The sequence below is a fragment of the Buceros rhinoceros genome, unplaced genomic scaffold (genome assembly GCF_000710305.1).
Source record: "Buceros rhinoceros silvestris isolate BGI_N320 unplaced genomic scaffold, ASM71030v1 scaffold2629, whole genome shotgun sequence".
NCBI lineage: Eukaryota > Metazoa > Chordata > Aves > Bucerotiformes > Bucerotidae > Buceros > Buceros rhinoceros.
Window position 1 is genome coordinate 28,656 of NW_010430731.1, and position 23,739 is coordinate 52,394.

At 44.4% G+C, this 23,739-nt stretch overlaps 1 protein-coding gene across 1 annotated transcript in view; it reads left to right on the forward strand.

Annotated features, from left to right (window-relative positions):
- The window catches only part of LOC104499594 (bone morphogenetic protein 7-like), a gene marked incomplete at its 5' end in the record, with an annotated part of 45,024 nt that extends 28,648 nt beyond the window's left edge, over nucleotides 1–16,376 (forward strand). The window contains 5 exon segments of the mRNA XM_010143119.1: nucleotides 7,170–7,318; nucleotides 11,732–11,929; nucleotides 13,678–13,754; nucleotides 14,399–14,509; nucleotides 15,800–16,376. Coding sequence (XP_010141421.1) covers nucleotides 7,170–7,318; nucleotides 11,732–11,929; nucleotides 13,678–13,754; nucleotides 14,399–14,509; nucleotides 15,800–15,949 — 685 coding nt within the window.
- Between the last annotated feature and the right edge of the window lie 7,363 nt (nucleotides 16,377–23,739).

Below are 23,739 nucleotides of genomic sequence, written 5' to 3' on the forward strand. Positions count from 1 at the left end.
AAGAGTTCTATAAAGCCAGTGACTGGCTTGAAAAGAGTCCTGAGCAGCAGGACATCAAGTCCGTGTTCATGGTCACAACCCTGCTAGTAGAAACTAGGTTACCATTGGGGAGCCGGGTGGTACCCAGGCCTCCGTCTCCTCCCTCCTGGGTGCTGTGAGAAAGCAAAGCAGCTTCCAGTGCTAGGGAGCAGATATCATGGGGCAGAAGGCTTGCTACAAGGTGTGGAAGGTCATTTATCTCGGGCATGTACGCAGGGAACATCCAAATAAAGTTTATGGCTACAAGCCTGAGAAAAATGGACTTTGATATCTTTACAGTGGGATTAGGAATTAGCGTGAACTGTTTTGCCAAAGAAATACCCATTACGCTGAGACTCTCCACTATTGTTGTAAGCAATGGCCAAAGCAAGAATTTCAAAGGGTCTCAAGTGCTGAAGAGACACACAGGTATGTAGTGAGATTTCTAATGGCAGCTAAGTATTGTAACTCCTATTGTAACCTATCAAACTTGGGTATTTTCAAAAAGCGCCCATGCAGTGCTGGGGCAGATGGTCAGTCAGGGCATCATCCTCAGTTTATTAACCTGAAGCTGCAGGTTAGGCTGTATAGCTCCCCCCCGCACTGGAGCTTGATCCTGCCCATCTGTCTGCACCTTCAGAAGCGAAAATACCTTGTCCCAGAGTTGCATCTCCAATTTCACTGGACCCAGCGCTTGCACTGCGGAGTAAATCCCAACCCTTTGAAGTCGATGGGAGTCTTGTTACTAGAGAGAATAAAGCCAGGTACTTGACCAGCCTTTGGTAATTGAAATGTAGTTGCAACATGTTCACTTTGTGGCCTTTATGGATTTCACAGGCTTCAAAGGCAGTGAATGATGTGAATGCTCGTGTTACCAGCCCTGCAGAAAAATAAGATCTTGCAGGATGCATTCCTGGGTTTGACTTGCAGCTGGAACGCTTTAGTTTGTGCTTCAAACTACACCACTTCAGCACCCGGATCAAACCTGAGCCCCTCTCCAGACCCCTTTCTCCCTCTTGTTGGAGTCTGTTTCCATGTTGTGGGTTGAACTGTAATTCTAGTAACTAAGAAAGATCTAGGCCCACCCAACACGCGAAGCAGATGTGCCTTCTTTTTGGAGCTTTTTAAGTACCAGTTCTAGGGATGGTGCAGCAAAGAAGGGTATAGTTTGCTTAAACATTGTGCCCAGCACCACGGCGGTATCTGCAAGTACTAACAGCATCTATAAAGGTACCAACAAGGGCTTTGGTGTGGGAGGTAGGTTTTGGTGACTTATCTGCAAGTCAGTTGATAACTGTACTCTTCTCTTAGCAAGTAGAAAGGGAACTTCAGCATGGAGACCCTGTAGCTCTCCAAGAACAGAGCTGCATTACCTCTTTCAGATCATTCCTAAAAGCCACTGCAGCCAACAAAACCTCTGACAAATCTTGAACTCACTTAGCAAGACACAACTCTTCACAGGCACTTGAGTAGCTGCAGGAGGCATTTTGCATAGCTGAGCAGGAGCCCGCTGGGGTAAGAGATGCTCTAATGAACAGCGATTCAATGCTGACTAGAAACAGCTGTATGGAAAGTGTCAGAGATACGTATATAACCTCATTTCTCTCAGCACTGCTGTTACAAGAGGCTTCATATTTAGGAAACATGTCACATCTCTCTGTAACAAACTCCCATTGCCACTTTTAAACCTAGATCTTGCCCTTCTCAAACACTACATAGGAAGGGGAACATGCCTATGAGAAGCTCACAAATCAGAATTAAGAATCCGCTGAAATTTTAAAATGAACTTAATTTCTCCAAGGTTCATCAAAATTTACACAGATTTGTTTCACTACCGGTGCAGCCAGTTTGCAGACCAGTCCTTGGAAATCATCTCCAGCAAACTATTCCTGATGTGGCCATCCCTTCACCTGGAAAAGGGCCCAGGCTGCGTTCGGCTGGCAGCGCCGTCCCTAGGGGCACGGGGAGGGTTTTTATCAGCAGGGAGGAAAAGGGAAGGATAAGCAGGAGGAGGGAAGGTGTGGGAGGAGGGCTGCATCAGGTCTGTGTACAGAGGGAGTTGCAAACATGCCAGGGAGAGGCCCAGGGAGATCCTGGGGCCCTCTCAAAGTAGGAAAGTCTGAAAAATATTTTCCTAGGCTTGTCTTTAGACAGCTGCAGCCGACTTCAGGCAATGACACCAACCAAACTGGAATCTGGATACTGCAGTTTTTTAATCCAAACAGATGTCTTCTAACCCCAGATCTCCTCTCAGCCTCCCAGGATGCCCTTTCTGCCTTCTCCCTCCACCTGCTCAAACCTGGACATAAAGTCTCCGTGTCCCCTTCATGCCAGCTCTGTCCTTGGCTGCCTGTTAGTAAACTTGCACCATGCCCGAGGCCCAAATGGCACCTCTGGGGTTAGAATACCCGTCAAGAGGGTAGGATTATGCTCCTGGATTAGTGGCTGGGGTTTACGTGCCGAGTCAGTAAGACATTTAACATATCCATGCCTCAAGTGTTTCCCACTTTAAAATGGAAGCAGGAGAGTTGACCCATATTTGTAAAGCCATTCAAAGCAGGACCTGCTGGCAGTGGCCCTGGGCTAGCTGCTGCCAGGACATGGCCAGGTGAGCCTGGGCTCCAAGTCCATTCCCAACCCAGGGTGCCAGAACGTCAGAGGAATCATAACGAAAGCTGCCAAGAGTCACCTTTGCTGCTGCCTGTCCTTCCCGTTTATTTTTATCCCACTTGGAGGTGCTCATTAGTGTTTACTATCACTTGTTGACCAGCAGCTTGAAATAACAGAGCTGATGAGGGGAAGGCAAGTGAAGAAAACAGGCGCAAAAGCAGAGGCAGTTTGGTAAGAGGGCTGCCCTAGAGCAGTGTAGACGTTCTAGCATTACAGTGCATAAATGCTGAGTTTTCTCTCCAGAATTGCCAACTCTCATTTTCAGTGAGTTTCTCTCACTTGCCCATGTTCTTCCTCACCCCAGCTCCTCAAGGCAGGTGATGAGGGGAGATGCTACACTTCTGATTTTTGGGTATGTTTCTAGTGTTTATTGCTTCAAACCAAACTGTATCCTAGAGGCTGAAAAAATGCCCCAGCAAAAGGGAAATGGCCCATACATACTGTTTTCATGAAGCTTCATGGCTGTTAATCCTTTCTCATAGAATTACTGCATTGCAACATGGCCACTCTCTTCCTCAGCATTTCCTTTCAGGATACGCTTACTTACCTTTTCTGTATTTCATTTCTCCTTATTTCTCCACAAACCTCACTTCTTCCAGTCCTTTTCTCTTCCATTAATCACCTGTGATTCCTTTTCTTACCCCACTCAAGCCACCTTCACAGACCTTAGGCAGCTTCAGCCCTTCCACCTCCGTAACTCCAGCTGCTTTCCAGACACGATCTCACACACATCCTCCCCAGCCACCCTCACTTTGCAAAACTTCTTACTCACTCTTGAGTCCAGAAAACAGCAAGTTCACTAAGGAAATTTCATAGGCCACACAGCAGTTATATGACCTGGAGACAAATGTTTGGGAGTGCTTTCTAATAGGAGGTGACTCTCCTTTTCGGCATCCAGTGCCAAACACTACCAAAGCAATCAGCAAAGTGCCAACCTCCTGTCCTCATCTTAGGCTCCACTGACAGCCCAGCGCTTGAAAAAACTGAGCTGAAAGCCCTGAGTGTTATCATTGCTAAAAGCTTTGACACTCCTGCTGGTGTCAGTACTCTGAATGCTGAGCTATTTTGATGTGATCTCAACAAAACATACTTGTGGTCTGGATCCAGACTTCCTAATTTATGTAACTCTAATCTAGACATTAACATTACCATGTCCCAGCCTAATTTTCTGTAAAATGAGGATCATGTGCCTTTTCCTATCTCTTGGTCTGCTAAGAAGTTCTGTATAGTTTCTCACATGCTCTGAAGTTCTCAAATGATGAAGGGATTGAATGCAGGGCCAAGGAACCAAAGGGGTTTTCTGCCCCTCGGTTGCAGAGCCATTATTCACATTGCTCTAGGAAGACTCTAAATATGTGTACAGTTGGTAGGTGAGGTACCAGAGAGCGAGATGTGCACTAGAAACCTTCTACCTTCTGTGCTTAGATCTTTATCTCAAAGCTAAACCCCAAACCAGCCACATCAGCTAGTTAACTAGCACTCCCTCATATGCCAAGCTGTTAGATAGAGCCCTCAGAGCAAAGTTTGTTTGAGTCTAAGCAGAATAAGATTTCTTTGCCATGCTTATTACGTCTTGTCCAAAAACGGTGTCTAAAGGGCTTGCTGTCCACTAGCTAGTGATTTAACACTTTTTGCCATAATTCTTTGGAGAGCAGGGCATTTCGCATAAAGAGAGGTTGCTCTTTTTAAAAGAACAAGGGGTTTCTCTTCATCGGAACAAGCACCACAATCTCAGGAGCCTCTGCTTGCAACAGCAGTCAGGCTTTGCATCCCACCCCTGGCTGCTGCTGGTGGGCCAGAGTGGAAAGTGCTAATCTAAGAGTGCTTGAACTTCTCCAGAGAGCATCTGACACGGGGTCTTTTTGGGTCCAAATGTTCCAAGCGTGTGTGGGAAGGACATTTCCCTTTATGTCTCCCTTTGATCTCTCTCACTTCGGGCTTCCCCTCCAGGCCTATTGTTTGCGCATTGCTGTAACTACAGGAAAACAAACGCGTTATACAATTTCCCAAACTGACTCACCCTGGTACTTGATGCCTCATGTTGTCTGGTTACCCTGATTGCATCATGTCAGCATGGGAACCTTAAAGGCTGGTTTTTCTGAGTAATAACACTGCAGCTGAGGAGTAGCTAAAACCAAAGAAAGTTATCATTAGTGCTATTATCTTCAACCTGCAAACTACAAGGGAGAAAAACTGAGGATGCCAAGTTTCTATTAACTAAACCTTGTGTGAATCATGAGTTCCAGTCAGGGGCCATGCTTAAATGATGCAGTATGTGAATATAAAAACCCTTTACTTCTGGAAACTTGGACTCAGCCATTGGAACGGGCCAATCCGTACTACTCCCTTGTCCCTGGCTCCTCTGGGATGCGTTTTGTTCAGTGTGTCGTAAACAGGGCAGGGCAGGAGTTGTCCACACAGCGGCTGTGTCATGCACTGTGGGAACCAGGCCATTGCTTCTGGGTGGGGATGAAACCCCAGGAAATTTGTCCCCTGATTAGAGTTCAAGCATCTTACATTCCTGTAACTAATGTGTATGCAGAGGGAGGGGGTTGTCTGTAGTGTTTAACTTCAGCTCTCTGAGGTGCACCCAACAAAGCTGACTGAGCTCCAGGAGCAGCAACCAACACCTGGGTTGAGCGTCTCCCTTGCTGCACCTCGGCCCCTTTCTGAGCCACCCGCCTGGGCTGCCCAAACATCCACTCCAATACTCCCCATAGGAACCCTGATGCATTAGCAAGAAAGTGTTGCAGCAAGTGAAATTCTGATGTAGGGCTTCTTCCACAAACCAAAACTGCTCAAAGAAAGCAAAACTCCCTTTCCTGTGCCTTGCTCCACGGCAGGGACCTGCTGGGCTAAGGGAGGAATTAGAGTCGTAATCCCACACCTGCAAAACACCTCTTGCGAGAATCAGACCTTGCCTCCTCTTTGAGTTGCGCTGACGCAGCCACTGCTTTCCCCCAGGCTGCCCCACGCAGCACTAACTGCACCCTCGGCAGCACTGGCTGTGTCTACATGTTCAGCCAGGGGTACCTAAAGGTCTCGTGCACTGGTGAGGAAAGGGCAGAATGCTGTTACACCACTGGGCGATGGTGCTCACGTGCTCTGCAGGAACAAACTTCAGGAGTTTCATCTCACGTAAACCAGCACAGAGCTAGAGACATCTGCTAGCTCACGGAGTAAAGCAGTCATCCCTTACGTGCTCTGGCCCACAAAGGTTGAAAGGAAAGCTAGATACTGAAATCACTGCAGTAAAACTCCGTTTCTGTTTTGAGTCAGCTTGTTGGGACAAAAGCCTCTAATTTCTTGGTACCTCACAGGGAAAAGAATTGCTAAAAGCTATGAGACAAAAGCCTCTGTGGTGACAGCGCTTCTCAGATTCATTTTTGATCATTTGATACTTGGTGCGAACAAGAGGCACTGTGTAAACTAAGTTAAATATATATCTTTGCACTGACAAATCAATACTGACAAAATTAATAAGGCTTTCTTTAAGCTTTGAGGACATGATTAAAGGGTTTTCCAAGGATATTTCTTCATTCAAAAGGATATAATTACACTTAAACAAGTTATGTTTGTGCGCTGTAAGTATAAAAGCAGCTCTTAAGGGACTTGTCTAGACACTTCTACTGAGTTTCTTTGTTCTTCTTGTAAAGTTTTGGGGTTTTTTTATAAAGGAACTGCACCACTATCCAAGTTTTTCATCCAAGTTTTATCTCTTTCTTAATTTCTGATAAGAGAAGATTCCTTCCTTTCCAGAACCTGTGTTTTCTCAAATTTCCTTTTTAGAGAAATCTGCCAGGAAATGTTTTGTAAATCCAGAATACCCTTTTTGAATGGACAAAATCCTCTCTATTTCAAATCCTTCTCATCTTCTGGTATTGATTCTTTGACTAGAAAAAGTCAGCAATGGCCTTTAAAAAAATTAAGCAATGAATTGAACAAAAATTGCTATCCAAAGTAAAGCAGAGCTGTTGACTGTGTAGAGGGTTATTACCTCAATCAGTTATCTGTAACCTCAGCTGAACAAATTTAAAAACCCCTTACAGATTACATGTTAATATATGCATGCCAGTGTGCTGGTTGGCTTGCACCAGTGCTACAATTACGCATAAAAGTCAGGAAATTATGTGTGGAAAGGATAATGAGCTGCATTGTCTGCCCAATTACCAGGTTTGCATATGCAAACAATAATTTTGCAAATCTGTGCCTGGCAAACTATTTTTCTGAAGATGCATCAGCAGCTTTAAGGTTAACTGTAACAGCAAAGTAACCCAAAACCACCTCAACTCTGCTTCAACCCATCCTCCCTTTTTTGAAGGGAAGAAAAGCGCTTCGCCGGAAGGTGATTAGATGAGAGAACACGCCAGCCCTATCGCTGAAAGGGCAACCAAGGCTGTTGCTTAAAGCACATATGTGGATGCCTATAGAAACTCCAGTGGAAAGCTGGGGTAACTGGGAAATATGCTTCTTTTCTTCAGGGATTCAGATTTGTACCTGCTCGACTCTCGAACAATCTGGGCCGCAGAAGAAGGGTGGCTGGTGTTTGACATCACTGCAACCAGTAATCACTGGGTGGTGAACCCCCAGCACAATCTTGGCCTGCAGCTCTCCGTGGAAGGCACCGACGGTGAGTGGCAGACACCCACATCAGTCAGGGAGTCTTTGCTTCAGGTACACAACTCCCAGCCAGAGGAAGCCTTAAGCATTCTGTGCTCTCTCCTTTGAATAAGATTTCTTAAGCATGATTTTCCCGAATTTGCCCAAGATGGAAATAATAATAAGAAAAAGCCTGTAGACACATCCTCGTCAAGGTATGCATACGCTGCTGGCTAATTTGGGGCTAGTGCAGTCCAGCTGAGGAGAAGGGAAGAGACTTTGCTACGTGCGAAGAGAGACAACTGAGTGATGGGGAAGGCTGGTGTTAGACCAAGTCTTAACTAAAAAGTCGTGCAGCTTTGTCTTAAAGTTAAGATTCCCGATGTTCACTAGGAGACCAGAGCAAGGAAACCAAAGCATCCTGGATCTTCTGGAGGGTTCCTAGGACCTGGGACCATCTGCAACTGCCTGGCTGCCCCACAGGAGATGTTAAGCAAAACTCAGCTCAGAACTATTGTAACTACTGAGTATAATTATCTAAGGACATACTTTCATTCTCCAGATACGCATCTATGACATCACTTGCTATTGGTTTTTATGGAACACTCTGAACGTTTCCAGTAAGTGTTATTTTGCATAAAGACTGGGTAAAGCAGTTTTGAAACAGGCAACTGTGGAGAGTCATTTATGTGAAAGGGTGATTTTACTCATGCGAGACCTGCGCAGAGAGGTGCACAGGGTTTGTTTTAACCTGCCCTTTCTGAGCGATGAGTGAATGCAGAAACCCAAATGCAGATACAAAGCAGGCACCTCACCATGGAAGTTACTAGTCCCCACCCCAATGACAGACACTTTCTGCAATCTTTGTATAAAGATTCAAATTCAACCTGATTCACAAGTTAAGATTGACTCGAAGTTAAAACAGGGAGGGAGGCAAATCAACAGCCAGGGCAAGTGTAACCATTTCCAAACACTTGTCCTTGGTTTTACCTTCCAGTTTGCCCCCTAGATGAAATACTTGGACGTATAGAACTTGTGTCCATGATGATGGCACATTTGTTCAATTGTGGTTCACATACAGGAAACCCCATCAAGACCCAGCCCAGAGTCCACTGAGAACCGATAGCTGGACATAAGCTTGATAGCTCTAACCATTGGATACTGCAGTGTCACACTCACGCTCTTCTACCAGTAGTCTTCTTACCGGCCTGTCCTGCCCCATCCTCACCTTTACAGCAAAAGTCAATCCCATTTTGCAGCACTGAGGAGGAAGGCAGCTGATTTAGGAATATGTTACAGATTTCAGTGGAGACTTTTCACGATCCAGCATCCAAAGAAATGCTGCAACTTTGCACACACTTACAGTAACCCTACGCTGCTGGAGCAATTAGAAGTGGGCCCTTAAAGGCATACAGCCAGATCCATCACAGAGGGAGTGATCAAAGACAGAAATTCCCAGGTTTGGCGATAAGTGCAGTCACATCAATGAAAATTAGGAATCTGATTTCTTTCTGCACTCCTGAGAAATCTGTCTGAGTGTGTATATTATTTCAATCCTTTGCTAAGTAACTTGCTGCTTTCTGGAAATACAACAACAAAATACTTTAATCAATCAGCACGTTGTTAGAAAAGCCAACCACAGTTTTTAAAAAATATGTAAGAGGTACAGGACCCGATCATCTGCTTGTCTTCTGTAACCAAGGCCCCTGGCAGCACACCTTTGCACTCACATTTCCCCACCACACATGTGAATTTTTGTTTCTATTTTGAGCGGCCAGGACATGTCCTTCCTTGCTCTCCAAGGTTTATGCTAACAAGAAAGCTGGTTTTATACCCAGACTTTATGTGAACATCCTATGCTGCAAACACAGCAGGACTTTGATGCAACACCACGTGCTTGGGGAATCCCAAAAGCTTTGAGTGAATTAGAAAAAAAACCCAACTTTTGTTTCTGTCATTACATATAGAGATCTGTAATCATGAAGCCAATACAGTCTATTTAAAAAAAGTTCTGACATCGCAAGCACTGTCCAGATGAATTTATACAAAAGAAATTAAACTATCTTTGTATTTCCTTATAATCTTGCCAAATAAGTCTATCAATGTGTATAACTAGGGTGGAATGAAAGATACCATGCGGACCAGCTCAAGCAGCAAGCAAAAGAAGTGTCTGGGTGACTCAGTAGCCTTCAGCAAGCTCTCAGCCCCACACCCGACATGGCTTGCTCAGCAGTGGCATAGGGGAACAGCCACTGCCCACTTAGGTTTACTTAATTAAGACTCCATTTTTGGAAGTACTAAAAAAGGCAGCTTCATAAAAGCAGATGAACCCAAGGGCAGGGCTTTAAGAGCACAGCTTTAGTTCTTTAGGAAGAAGATTATCATTGCCTAATAGTAACTTCATGCGTCCTTGTGTTTAGCCTTGCTTTCGGGCAGTATAGGGAAGTTAGAACGTGGATTTTTTCCCATCTTCATTAGAAAGACTACACAACTTCACATACAGACCATTGCATACTTTTTCCCCTAAGGAAACACTACCATACTGTTCTTGATTGTGATACATTGGTGTTACATGAGGAATTAATTGGTCAACATATTATTTGGTTACGTATTGCTGCACTAATGCAAATCCATTAAACATGTCAGTGCAAAGCTGGGTTCCCTCACTGCTTACTACTGACCTCTAGAGACATGGTAAAGGTAAAATTATTTGCACTGGAAAAGCCACAACCATAGATGTACTTGCTAGTTTAAACAGCTTTGGGAAGCAGAAAGGCTTCTTTGAAGGAGCGGTACTCAGTGAGCTCAAACTCCTGCAGCTGAGCTTGTTCTCAGAAAATGAGGCTTCCATCCAGCGAAGCCTGAGCACAAGTGGAGCAACGTATATATTTAGCATTAGCTACTTGCTTAAGCACTTTGTAGGCTCAGCCTCAGATGTTTAAGATGAGAACTGTCTGGACAAAGTTCCAGAAAGTAGCTTAAGCAGAAGGTGAAGATGACGATGTTTGTCCATGTATAAATCTACATACATACATTTTTGCATTTGCTATTTTGCCCAAGCTTTTGTGGTGCCCTGTCCCAAGATTAGTTTTGCTTTATCTAGTTTGCAAGGCTGACCACCCTGGGCAGCCGACCTGCTGCCAAGCTCCCATTAAACCCCCTCTCCAGCCAGTGCTCTCCACAGACCCCCTAGATTGCAGCCTGGGACTTGCTCCCTGGGCGGCACACTTTTCTAAAAGTGGAAAATGGACTCCAGCCGAGTCCGGTCCGTTTCTTGGAGCTTTGACCACCACCCCCTTTTTCTGAGTCTGTCACATTTATGAATCTTTTTGACACATGCAAGAGCAAAGATGGAAAAAATTTCATAAAGATGATAATTTATAAGCCTTGGCATTTACTCATCTTAAACCCAGCAGTTACAGAATATTACCTAGAAATACTTCAGGTTACCAGCTTCTTTGCACACAGTAGTCAGAAACTCATAAGATAAAGACATTTTAGTCTGTGGACTGTAGGGCCCCTTGCCTGCTCTCCCCGGACGGGCTGCCTGCCTTTCAGAGCTTCTCAAGGAAAGTGTCAGCTGTTTTTTAGTGTGTTTGATTTGTCACTGACAAAGCCCAGCTCTGTCCTTAGCAAAAGAATCACAAGAGCCATTAACTTGACTTTGACTTATCAGCAGTACTCAGTAGCTTGGAACAGAGTAATTCTGGATATCACCTCTGCATTCGCGACAGCACCCAGACATCCTTTGGAAGCAGCAGAGAGAAATACCAAATTGCCCACTGCCACCCCCTCCTCGTGGCTTTTTAGGAATAATTTATTAAATTCTACACAGAAACCACCTAATAATCTTTTATCAAAAATCAACTTATTTAAAAGCCCAGGATGAAGAAAGCATGAGCAGTAATCCACAGCTCTGCAAAGTTATCGGGTATAGTCGTGCTGAGATACAGCAATAAGCAAAGTGTCTCTAAACGCCTGAACTATTTGTTTCTCTCTGGAACTCTGTCAACATTTCATACAAGGCATTTTTATTTTAAGTTAATAGCCTTCCAGTGGGAATTTAGTGTTCCTATGGGCTGAGTTTTATGGTTCCTTTTATAGGATCACTTCAAATTACAGGTTGGTGAACTTAACGAAACCCCTCTAAAGAATGCAGGAAAAGTTAATGCTAAGCGGATTTAGGGTAAAATAATTATACGTAGGACTATTTTATGTAACTTTTACATGCAAATATAAAATGAAGTTAACTGTGCTGAGCAGCTCTTGTCAGAAGCACCTTTGCTGATTTAAGACCAGGCCCTTGGTCGATCGACACATACAGACACGCCTAGGACTCACCCTTACCAGCCAGCCAGCAGCTCTCCTCCTCGTTATCCTTACTGTGTCTGCTGAAGAGGAAAGGTTCCTGCAGGCCCTCTCACCCGTCCGTTCTGTTGTTAAGGGCAAAGCATCAACCCCAAACTGGCGGGTCTTATTGGAAGGAACGGCCCACAGAACAAGCAGCCATTCACGGTAGCCTTCTTCAAAGCCACTGAGGTCCATCTCCGCAGTATTCGCTCCACGGGAGGGAAGCAAAGGAGCCAAAACCGATCGAAAACGCCAAAGAACCAGGAAGCTTTCCGGGTGTCGAACATTGCAGGTACAGTGTGGGTTGCCGGGTCTGGAATAATGTGGGAACAGTTTCTCCCACACTGTCTGTCTGTTGTCTCTTCAGTCTACCACTAGAACTACTACTGCAAGAAACTATTTGGGATTAGGGATTATTCAAAAAAAGTTAGAAAAATGTTTCTTTGAAACAATTTTAAACTGAGGGATTTCCTAATCCAAATTAGAAAAAAAAAAGGTACCTAAGCAGAAAATCTCTTTTTCTCCCATGTGAAGTAAGTCCTCATTTTGAAATGTAAGATAATTACATTAAAGCAATGAGTGATAAAAACAATAATATATTTCACTGGATCTGAATAAAAAAGCCATAGATTGCAGAGTTTGTGATTTTAAGTTTAGCCCCCAAAAAGTTCAGTAGTCCCAAAAGTTTTGTATGGAAAAGAAGAAAGCCCATTCATGGCTCAGGATAACCACAGCTATTTTGGGGGGAGCTGTGCTTCCTAATATGGAAGAAAACTCCATCAGGCATGTGAAATAGAAATGTGGCTTAATTATGAGATACCTCAGAATAATGGGCCCTTGGTGACCTTCCCAGCAGGAGCCACAGTGCAGGGCTAGCTCTGCTGAGGGCAGTGACAAATTCCAGCCCTACTTCTGCAAGTGCTTCAGGGAATGGAAGGAGAGCTTGCAGGAGGTGGGCACATCATCTTATTTGACTCAACTTTGCCTTGGGTTTCCTGAGGTTAACTGCAAGGCTAGGGGAGAACTCTCTCCCATCACTCTTGTTACAGTTTCCCTATATTTAGTCAGGTCCTTCCTGTTCTAGAACTATCCATGGTTTCTGCAGCCCTGGCAATAGGTGTGGCTTCTCTGACCTGCCCAGGTGTATTTCTGTACCTGTCACCTGAAATCCCCAAATCTCTTAAAATGGTTTTCCATGGCTTATGTTTCTGAGCTCTGGGCTTTGCAGTTCCCCCAGCATGGATGTTTGGCAATTTAAGTGCATATTTTTATCATCTATTTGCTACATCAGTTCAATTTTAAAAGGATGGGTAGCAGACAGAAGAATTTCTTACTTCTGTGAGTAGGTTAGAAAAGCCCCCGTAACCAGTGTCCTGCTTCCAGCCTGGGGACCCCATAAGAGTTAACTTCCAACAACAAGAGTTGAAAAATATTTTCTAGTACTTGTACTCGGGTGTCCTGCTCAGGCTTTATGTCCGGGATGGACACAATTTTAAAACTGCACTGAGACTCGTGGTTGTTCAGATCCACGATTCAGACCCATGCTCTATGCTTTGGCTTCAGCATCGTCCCCTGTTGCGAGAAGTCTGGAATCTGGATCCAGCTACGCGGGGCAGAACAGATTCCACCTTATCTTTATGTCATTTGTTGCTTTTGTAGGCCTGAAGGTGCAACTATCACCAGTAACGCAGGTGATTCAAAGGCAGGAATTCAGAAGATAGTAAAGGGTGCCTTTCCTATCGCTGCTTTCACAGGTTCTCCTTTTGTAGTGTAGGCAGTAATCAGAGAAGTGCTTTTCCCTAGTGTGAGGTCAGAAGCAGCCCAGAAAAAAGCCATTTTCCCAGGCCTTTTTTGCCTTTGCACCAAAAGCCAGAGGGACATTCCGTATGTATTAAACCCAGACATTATTATGGCTAAACCAGAAAATGTTAAAGAAAAGCTGCAGGTGCAAGAGATGAGCGTCAGTGCCTCACTCCCTGCTGGGGCATGCAGTGAGCGCAGGGCAGCCCAGCCTTACGGACACCCACTCTCCCCATGCAGAGAACAGCAGCAGTGACCAGCGACAAGCCTGCAAGAAGCACGAGCTCTACGTGAGCTTCAGGGACCTGGGGTGGCAGGTAAGGGCTGGGGTGACTGGGGTGTGGCACATCACTTACCGAGCTGCAGTAGTGAGATCAAGCCAATAACTGGATAGATTTTTCTATCCCCCAGGGAAAAAAAATTGCATCCTGCCCTTAGCAAGCCTAAGAATTGCTTCTGCCGGGTTCGGGTGTGCAAACAGATAGTGTGAGACCGGCTAGAAACTCAACCGCCGTAGGTCCTTCTGACAAACGCGGTGCTGGATTCCCTCTGGCAGGGCTGAATGTGCTTACGGCTCTCCGTTCGCATCTAGCAATTCTTTTAGACCCGCTTAAAGACATTTTTATTTCTGAAAGCTTGTACCTGCATTTCATTGATGGGTGAAGCGATCCTCGTGGACAGCCGGGAGGACACTGCCGAACAGATAAATAACAAAACCCTGAAGTTCAGCTGCTCTATGGGCACTTTTGCAAAGTGGGCTGCGTCCCTCCAGGGAAAAGCAGCAGCTTTAGAGGTGCGTGAGATGGCATTAGAAAGATGGCATTAGCCTACCAGGATGTTATTTTGCAGGCCACTGTAACCGTGTGTATGAATTGATAGATTTATATGCTGGTTTACTTTTTGTTTCACCGGATAATATTTCTGTCTTTGTCCACAATCTAACATCCTCAATTTAATCAAGGACTGGATCATCGCTCCGGAGGGCTATGCTGCGTATTACTGTGAAGGAGAATGTGCTTTCCCGTTGAACTCATACATGAATGCTACAAATCATGCCATTGTACAGACACTGGTAGGTGCACTGTACCTCCTAGGAGAGTTACATCTGATAGGTGCTACTCTAAGTTTATACACAAAGAAGTCTCTAAGCTAACAAGAAGGTCTGCATTAGCTCATTAAGATGCCTGCAGCATCTGGCTCAACATGTCTAGCCAAGTGGCCTGAATTAACAGTTGGCTAGGAATTACGCTGACTTTGCTGCAAGCATCGACACGCTCTCTCTAGTTTAAAAGGGCCCTGTGATAGACATCTTAACGGTGGTATAGTCCCCTTGCACGGCAAGAAAAGAGCAGGATGTAAGACCCACTCTCAGCATCTCTTGGAAAAGCTCTGTAGGGGCCCACTGCTGCCAGCAGGAGCAGATGTGGGGGCAGACTGAGGAAGGGGTCAGTGAATCCCCAAATTACACAGCCCAGCTGCTTGGGGGTGTATTTGTTTTATCAAATTGTGCAAAGACGTCCACATGGGAGTCTGACAGATCCTTGTGACACAGTGCCTGTGCTCAGGGGGGACCGCTGGCTGGGGGCACAGTCCCAGCTGTGTCACCAGAGCCAATGTACCACAGCTCTTGGCATGGGCCAGAAGACATGCTGGTCCTGAGTACCCTGGCTGTGCAGCACTCTCAGCTGACCTGCCTGGGCACCATCCCCTACCCAGCTTGGGTCCAGCTTAGCAGCCCAGGCTCCTGCACACATCTGCAGGGCCCAAGGAGGCTTACTCTACCTTTTCACCTACACCCCATGTCCTGTGCACATCTAAGGACAGCATTACAAAAAGCATTAGGGAAACGAGAAGTATCTGCATCTCCTAGGGAAGAAATATCTGTAGGGGTCTCTCCTGGTAGACTGCTTTTTATTTGTTTTCTCCCCCTCTTCTCAGAGGTCCCACAGCAAGGAGCACAGGGAACCTGGAGCCCTTGACCCCTGCTGGGCCTCGGTGCTGTCAGCCTCAGGGACAGGGGCCCCTGCCCAGGGTTGATGGGATTTCTCACCAAACCTCACCCACACGTCCTGCAGAGTTTGTCGTCACTGGTACGCTTCTGCAGAACGCTGACTGATGGCGAATGGGAATTTTCTAATGAAAGCCTGCCTCACTGAAAGATTTCCAACTTGACCTGACTTGGGTGCGTGCGTCAGCCTCGCTATATGCAGGGGACATCTCGAGATGTTTGCACACAAAGCCAGGTGCTCCAAACGCGTGTGAGTGGATGTGTGGGACAGACAGAAGGTTGCCTGGGAAAGAAAATTTGGGGGGAGGAGAGGGGAAAAGTAAATCTTAACACACCTCTACTTTCATTCCCCAGGTTCACTTTATAAACCCGGAGACTGTGCCGAAACCCTGCTGTGCTCCTACACAACTCAATGCCATCTCAGTGCTCTATTTTGATGACAGCTCCAATGTTATCTTAAAAAAATACAGGAACATGGTGGTACGAGCATGTGGCTGTCATTAGGTTTGTAGGAAAGAAAAAAAGTTATTTGTAAAGTGGTTTTGTACGGCTGTGTGGAGGAGGGGAAAAGGCTAGCGCTCCAGCAATGGGTTTAAAAAAATCCCAAACAGTTTTTAGGACTGGGCTTCTGAACGTTCAGACAATGGAACAGTTTCTGGATCTAAGTGGCATTTGAACACATTTTGTTTTAGTTTCTTACAGACAATGAGCTTGTAAACCGAAACAAGCTAGAGAAACCATTTAAAACCAAATCTGACTACAAAATTGGCTCCTACAACACATACTTTTGCAAATGAGTCTGACGATTGCAGACTCACCAGCATTGATGGTGAGTTAAAAAATAATAATCTATCCAAGGTGAGAATGTGCCGTGACTAATAAGCATGTGTAGTTCCTGTAACACAGTTTGCAATAAAATAAGTGAACAAAATATACCTGGAGTGAACAGGTATTTTGTTAGAGAATAATTACTTGCATCCCTCTATTTCGATTTCGTAAGCAAAACCAAAGATTAATTACATGCAACTTCCACTTTTAAACTGTAGTAGCAAAAGTGATATGTGGACTGACGCAAATTCAAAGGACAGAGCAGTCTAAGACAAAAAAAAAAAGAATTATTTAATTGGCAAGCAAAAGAACTGAAGAAAATAATTCCAAAGAGCAAGACTTTTTGGGTATAGTTTTCTCTGTCATCAGGGAAGGGAATTTCCTCTAGCAACCAGAAAGAACTAGAACCTGCTATGAACTTGAGACAGGAAAGCAGCAAACTGTTAAGAAACAGGGATTTAGCGTAACGTTTAGGTGGGGTACGCTAAGCAGTTAGGGAGTTGTGAAAGCCAGCTAAGGATCCTGCTCCTGCTTGGAAAGTGTCCACCGACTTCACTGACAGAACAAGTTCCAACACTTTCAAAAACGTGGAGGCTTAAGAGCAGGAGATGCTGTGAGCTGGGACGTACACCCGGCACCACACAGATTCTGCCAGGAACGAGCAAGTAAATCTTACTTCCCAGAGCAGGGGTTTTATTGTGAACACTGACTCTATTACTGGCTTCACCTTTAAAAAAAAAAATGTAAAAATTTAAAAAAATCCCTTTTGGGAGCCACACCAACAAACTGGAACCAGGAAGAAGAAAGTATCCCCTTAAGGCTTTTCTTTTTCCTTCTTTTAAAGTCACAGGTTACACAAACACCACACTTGCGTAATTAAAGCTCAATTCAAGTTGTTGTGAAGAAGAATACAAAGTAGCAGTAACCAATCACAAACTAATTCAGTGCTTTGGCACACGTTGCAATTACAGAAGTAGGATTGGCATAAATATCACCAGGACGATAGAAAAGAAAATTCCGTCCAATAAGACACCAGGTCCACAGCACACCCTGCTCTAAATCTCCAAACTTCAAAACCCTAAACCTCCAAGAGATGGGTCCAGAACGTAATAAATCCCTGGGGATGGTTCTCTCCTCCCAGCGAGCGGACAGGGCGATGCAGCCACAGTGGGACTGGGCTCTGCATCTCGCCGTAGAGGAGGGTTCGAGAAAGAATATAAATGATCGCAACTGCGTGATTCTGGAAATGGCTCACTGCTCTTCTTCCTCTAAGTCACAGATCAAATCCAGACCAGATGCCTCACTTTAAAAAGAATAAGCAAAGGACAAAAAAAAAAAAAAAATTACCGTCTATGAAGCAAATTGGAAACTTACTGCTGATGGTCTAATTCTAATCTCATTTAAGCCTATTGGTGTTTTCCCAGCAGTTTTCTCAGTAGCAGGATTAAACTCTTGGGAAAGTGGAATTCCTTCTGTGACATGGGTAGGTTTTGGACCAGGGCCTCGGTGAGCAGTTGCCACATTGCCAGCTGTGCCCAGACAACTCAAACATCTGCAGCACCAGCCTGGCTGTGGTATGGATGCTCCACAAGCACAACTCCAGCAAACCTCCTAACTGCCCCATGGTGACACTGGGACCAGTTACAGCCAGCCAAACGGCAGGACAACAGCTGAAGCCAAAAGACCATCCCTCCGTGGAGCCTGCCAAGACCAGCTATGATAAAGAGCCAGAACCGCCCTCAGCGCCTCTCTGATTTAGAGCGAGGGATTGAAACCACCCAGACTGGAAGCGTCTTCTGACATTGTACACATACATACACCAGTGCTTCCGTAAACCTCCTAAAGGAAGTTCAGGTGCTGCCTAGAAAGTTAAAAGCTAATTGTGCCTAAACTTCCACTAGTTAGTAGTCGAGGATTAGTTTTTCTTGCGGGTGTTTCAGTGTTGGTGGTCCCTGCATTGGTGTATTGCATTTTTAACTTGGACCACGGTGTCTTGCTGTATAGGATTCATATATTAAATATTATGTGGGGATTGTTTCTGTTTTGGGGTTTTTTTGTTGTTGTTTGGTTTGTGGGTTTTTTTAAAAACATAATAACAGGATTTCTGTTGCTAGGCTTAACATCAGCTCCACTGTTTGTACATTTTTATGTAAATAGTTGTCACAAGTGGAAGAAGAATTATTTATTTCCATCTCTGAATTCCTTTTCAATCACATCCAGGAAAAATGATTCTTGGTTCCTAAACACATTTGTTTCCTTATTTAAGAAGATATTTATTAACAGTTGGCAAAAATGCATACGCGTCTCTGGTTCTTTTCTTAGAGCAGTTGTCAGAAGCCTTTTGTACAAACTAGTAAAATAAATCATTGCAACTTTACAAAAGATATCCCAACAACGCTGTGTATCTGTGTGGTTATTCTCCCTGTATTGAAAGAACCTTTTTAGCTGGGCAGTATTTCATCTTGAGCCTATTTTTCACGTAGAGCAATCTCTGCGTATGGGCAAAACCAGCACATGGTGTAACTCCTTCGGTCCAAATACAACAGAGAGGGAAGAATACAAAAAAAAAAAAGAATGTGTTTTGCAGTCCGCACTGCAAAGATCCATGATTGAATTATAGTGCAGCTGTCAGCAGCTGTTTCAAAGAAGCAGGGGGTAAATTAGTTCTGTTTACTGCTAACATAGTTCAGAGATTTAGTCATCCCAATAAAATTATAGAGGCACAAGAAAGGAAGAAAGAAACTCCAAGGAATATCAGCCAAGAAGCTGACATTTTCTAATTTAGATTGTTTTAGCATATTTCAGAGATGCTGCTGGCAGAAGGTTTCCTACTGTGGATACCACACCACATTGCTATGGAGGCAGCTGAAAAAAATAATGGTCTAAATCCCTGTATTCACTGAACCTTACATCTTCAGGGTGTAACAGCAATTCTGGGGTTATGGTTTACTTTGAGCAGAGTTGTGCCAGTTTATGTAGATTTTTTTGCAGTCCAGAGGCTTAAATCATCAGCATTTTGGAGTTGAACTACCATCTTTCACAAGCAGTTACAAATTCAGAAGTAAATTTGCTTCACGCACTGATTTGAAGTCCAGCAAAGCATCAGTGGAAAGACCTTTACTGACCTAAACTGCCGCCTACTTGGCTTTTGTATGCCTAGGCTAATGTTAGAAGGAGAATCCCCTGGTATTTCTCAGTATGGGCTCTCTGCATTTAACCCCTGCAAGTCAGAGGAGGTTCCAGCAAGAGGAGGAAACATTTTAAAAAAAAAAACCACCATCCTGCTTTGTACTTTGTCTGTCTGCTTTGTACCAGTCTTGCAGCCAACAGAAACTTTACCACTAACTTCAACACATCCAGCCTTGTACCATGAAATACTGGTTGGTTTCCAGCTCTGCCACAAATACACAAACTTGCTGGATATGCTTTGGAGCAGCTTTCCCAGCCTGGGAGCCAGAACTCCATTCCTGAGCTGGTGGCAGCTTCCCCTCGGTCCGCAGTGCTACTGTGGCTTTGCCTCCTCATCTACTGTTCTGGAAGAGGAATTCTTGACATGAATATGTATGCTGCCATAAACTGGCAGGGCCATAAAACTCTAGAGAACCGGCTTCAAAACAGCTAGATTTATCTGAGTAATGACACTTTAAAACATTTTATAGATCAATTACTTTAGCTTCCTTTCAGGCCAAACTTTGAGGATGTTATGTTTGCTTAATTGAGCCTTTTTAGAGCTGTTCCAGGGCTGACAACAGGATCCTTTTGTCCCTGTGCAGGAAACTGCCTTTGTTGCTGCCACATTCATATAATAAAAGATAATGATTTAAGTAAGCCTTAGTGCAATTTTAAGATTTCTGATTTTTATGAAAGTGTCAGCTGTAAAGCCCAAAACCAAAGAGGGAGAGCAGAGCTCACAGAAGTGCAGCTCAGCAGTATTGCCAAGGACCACAGGATTTCCTCTGCTGCTCTCTCCAATCCTTTCAGCTCTGCCTGCAATGGGAACAGACACTTTCGGGATAAGTAAAACCAAAAAGGCTCATCTTCTGAGTCCAGAATTTGCATCCTCTGTACGTTTCCATCCTGCTTGCTGACTTCTGTTGCTGCTATACACACATTACTCACTGTATTCAGCTGTTCCTTTGGAGAGAAATCCTGCCCAATTAAGCTAAAGGGAGCCTGTTTGAAGTTCTTATTTATCAGGTAGTGATTGACAAGACCTTGAGGCAAAAACTAGGAGCACTTTATACTACAATCATTCATTACCCAAGGACAGAAACAACACAAATGGGTTAGTATGGCTGCTTTGAGATATCCTCGTTTAAATAAAAATATCTATTCCTTTTTCCTGCTTAATGCAGGAGAATTTGTATTCCTAAACCAGCAGCTAAGAAAGATCACAAGTTTTGGATACCACGTGTTTAATGCACCAATTTATTTCCTAGCATCTGTTTGTTGACTAGGCAGTAGGAGCAGACCTAAATTTTAATGTTTTGAGGGTTACTTTGATATTGTGAGGTTTGCCACTTTGGGACAAATCTTATGTCTTCTCCAATTAATAGAATCCTGATGTTTGAATTTATTCCACAAATGAAGACAGCACAATCTTTAGACAGCTTGAGTTTGGGTTTATATTTCAAAGGAAAATAGGACAAGTCACAGTCAGATTCATCAACTTTGTTTTTTTTCCATCAGGGAAAAGTACTGGCAAAACTGGGGGAGAAAGAGGTGCTGCAGCCTCAGTCCCCCAAACCCTTAGAAAGGCAGCTTTGCACTTGACTAATTTTTGCAGGCATGGTTAAGCATCTAACCATTTGCAGGACAAGGCTCTGCATGGGGCTGCGTGAACTAACCTCGCCCTCAAAGCACTGGCTTGCTTCTCTGCAGTAAAACCCAGTCCTAGGCCAGTCAGCAGTAATTTGGGGAATGGAGCATTTGTGTCTGGAATTGGGAGGGGGCAAGTGGCTGTATTCACTGCAACGTCCATGGGCTTGCCTCTAATTGAAAACATGCATTTGCCCTTTCTGAGTGGGAAGAAGCTAAGTGACTCCTGGGTTAGTAGCAATGTCTTGCCAGTAACTTCAGGCTAATGGTCTTATTTTAACATCGCTCTTAAGAAAAAGGGAGGGATGCCTGGACCTCAGCAGATCTGTCGTGCTTTAGCGCGTCAGCACCCACAGCTCAAGCCCACGACTTCAGGTTTACACTAAATTTTCCAAGCAGTATGTACACGTTTGGGATGTCATGGTGGTTGCGAGGTACAAAAAGCCCCACAAAGACAATGGGAGCCTTTCAATCTGGCTTCCCACCTTCCCCTCCCTTTTATGGTCTCTCTGCTAAGATCTACAGCAGGCAATGGCCCTGGTAGCGGCCAGACACTAACGGTGACACCAGCAAGGTGACCTTTACCTTGGCTAATGAAGGCAAACTGGTGCAGGGTGCTGGATTTATTCCTGTGTTATTTGTTGCTGCTGTGGCAGGTGCTTCATATAAAATATGTGGAAGCAGAGACAGTCAGTGTCTGGATTCAGTTATGAAGGGTCAGAGCTCAAGGATATCATTTCTCAGATCCCAACAATTTAAGCCATTTTGTTCAGCATTTATAACAAGATGTAGACAAGAGCAGAGAGGTCGATGGCTTCACATCTCTCTGCCTTGGGCAGAAGTACTAGTCAGCCTCTTTAAAAAAAGATATTAGGGCAACTGCTTAATGAGAACAGAGTCTATCGTTGCCTATACACTAAGCATACAAGGAGCACAAAATTGACATACTCAGCTGAGCCAAAACTGACATGCGAGTTTTGTTTCTGATTTGTTTATTCATTTCTCAGTGATCTACTGCCACTACTGAGCTATATTTATCTCCTGAAGCTACACTCTAGCTCTTAAATCCACTGAATTGAGTTTTCTTCCTTAACAGGGAATGACCTGGCCAGACTGCAGTTTTAGGACGTATTTCATGAAGCCTCAGGGCTAAATTTTGGAGTGGATGGCAAGTAAAGATAAGGCCAGCCATTTGTGAGAAGAAAGGCTGCAGCTACTCTGCAACTGTACAACAAGGTGTTGAAACCCATCTTGCAGGATTCCTCTGGAAACCAGACCAGTGGTTTTGGGGAGAAGGAATGTGACACTCAGAGTCTGGGCCATCATCAACTTGGAGCAACTTTAATCAAGAGATCTTTTTCCTAACAGCAAGGCAGAGGTTTTTTTGTTTGGTTTCTCTTTTTAACATTAGAGAAATGCACAAGTTATTCCAAGTTCAGCCCATCAGTTGTTTTGGTTTCACATGACTACTGAGAAACCAACTGTAAAAGCTGGTGTAGTTATATACACACAGAGCATGCACAGAATGTGAACTATAAATACTGGCAGGGAGTCTGGTTTAAGAAGTTGCAGTTAATATTGTGTCAGAACAGCCCTTGGAACTCCCATTTCCAGAGATTCATATTGCAGGGGGTGGGGAGGGAATAAATCCAATTTTGCTGGAACATTGCCTACAACTTCTGAGCCATAAAGCCTTTATTTATGGCTGTTACACAGCATGAAGGATTCAATTTGTCCTTTGTTATGAATTTCAACGGATCATGTAACTGTTTATTTCCAGATATTATTTAAAAGTTGGTATTTTTGGTTTGCAGGAAAAGAACCCCACAAAGCTCTTCGTAGTCTATACTAGTGGGGATGTGCTTATAGACCACACTTGACAGACAGTACAGCCGGATCCCAAAGTCCTGCAATGTCATCCACAGAAAAGGATGAGACGAGGCAGTAAAGAACGTTCATGAGGTTGGTGTGCTTCGGCCTGAAGTCTAGGCTCTATGCTGAGGTATCCCCCACCCCAACCCCTACCACCTCAGTCACGATCTTGCAATCATTTCAGTCATTAGTCAGGAATGGCAGCCAGCTCCCTCAGAGCTGCTGGAGGGACTTCTGCTCACAATAGCTTCACCTTCACAGGAGGAGGTGGAAAAGCATAACCATTTCAAGACACAAACTGTATCAGCTCTCCCCAGCTTTGAGAGATTTCCTACTTCTAGTAGCAGCTGAGAACAAGATGCTAAATAAAAAAAAATAAATCACAACATGAGAGAGACATGTGTGTCTTCAGTGGCCCACTGCACTTTGCAGCCCGATTCCTCTGCAGTGAGCATGTGGAGCCGCAATGACAATCCTATTAATTAGCACTTGCAAAGCACTCTCTTCAAAGTCTTTTTATTGGTATTCATTTAAAAAAGACTAAGATTGTATTTTGCATTATTTCATGTTTCTCATCTGGCTCAAGAACAAGCCCTGGAAAACTTTGTTTGGGCAAGAGGTAACAGCCTCAAGCTAAAAAAAAAAGAGATGAAGACTCCTTCCTGGGAGGTGTGGGAGACTGACAGCAGATCAAGCCTGCAGGTCAAATATTATGTTCTCCAGATGGGAGTGACAGCCTTTGAGGCAGCAGATCTGTTTTTCTAAGGCAGAAAGTG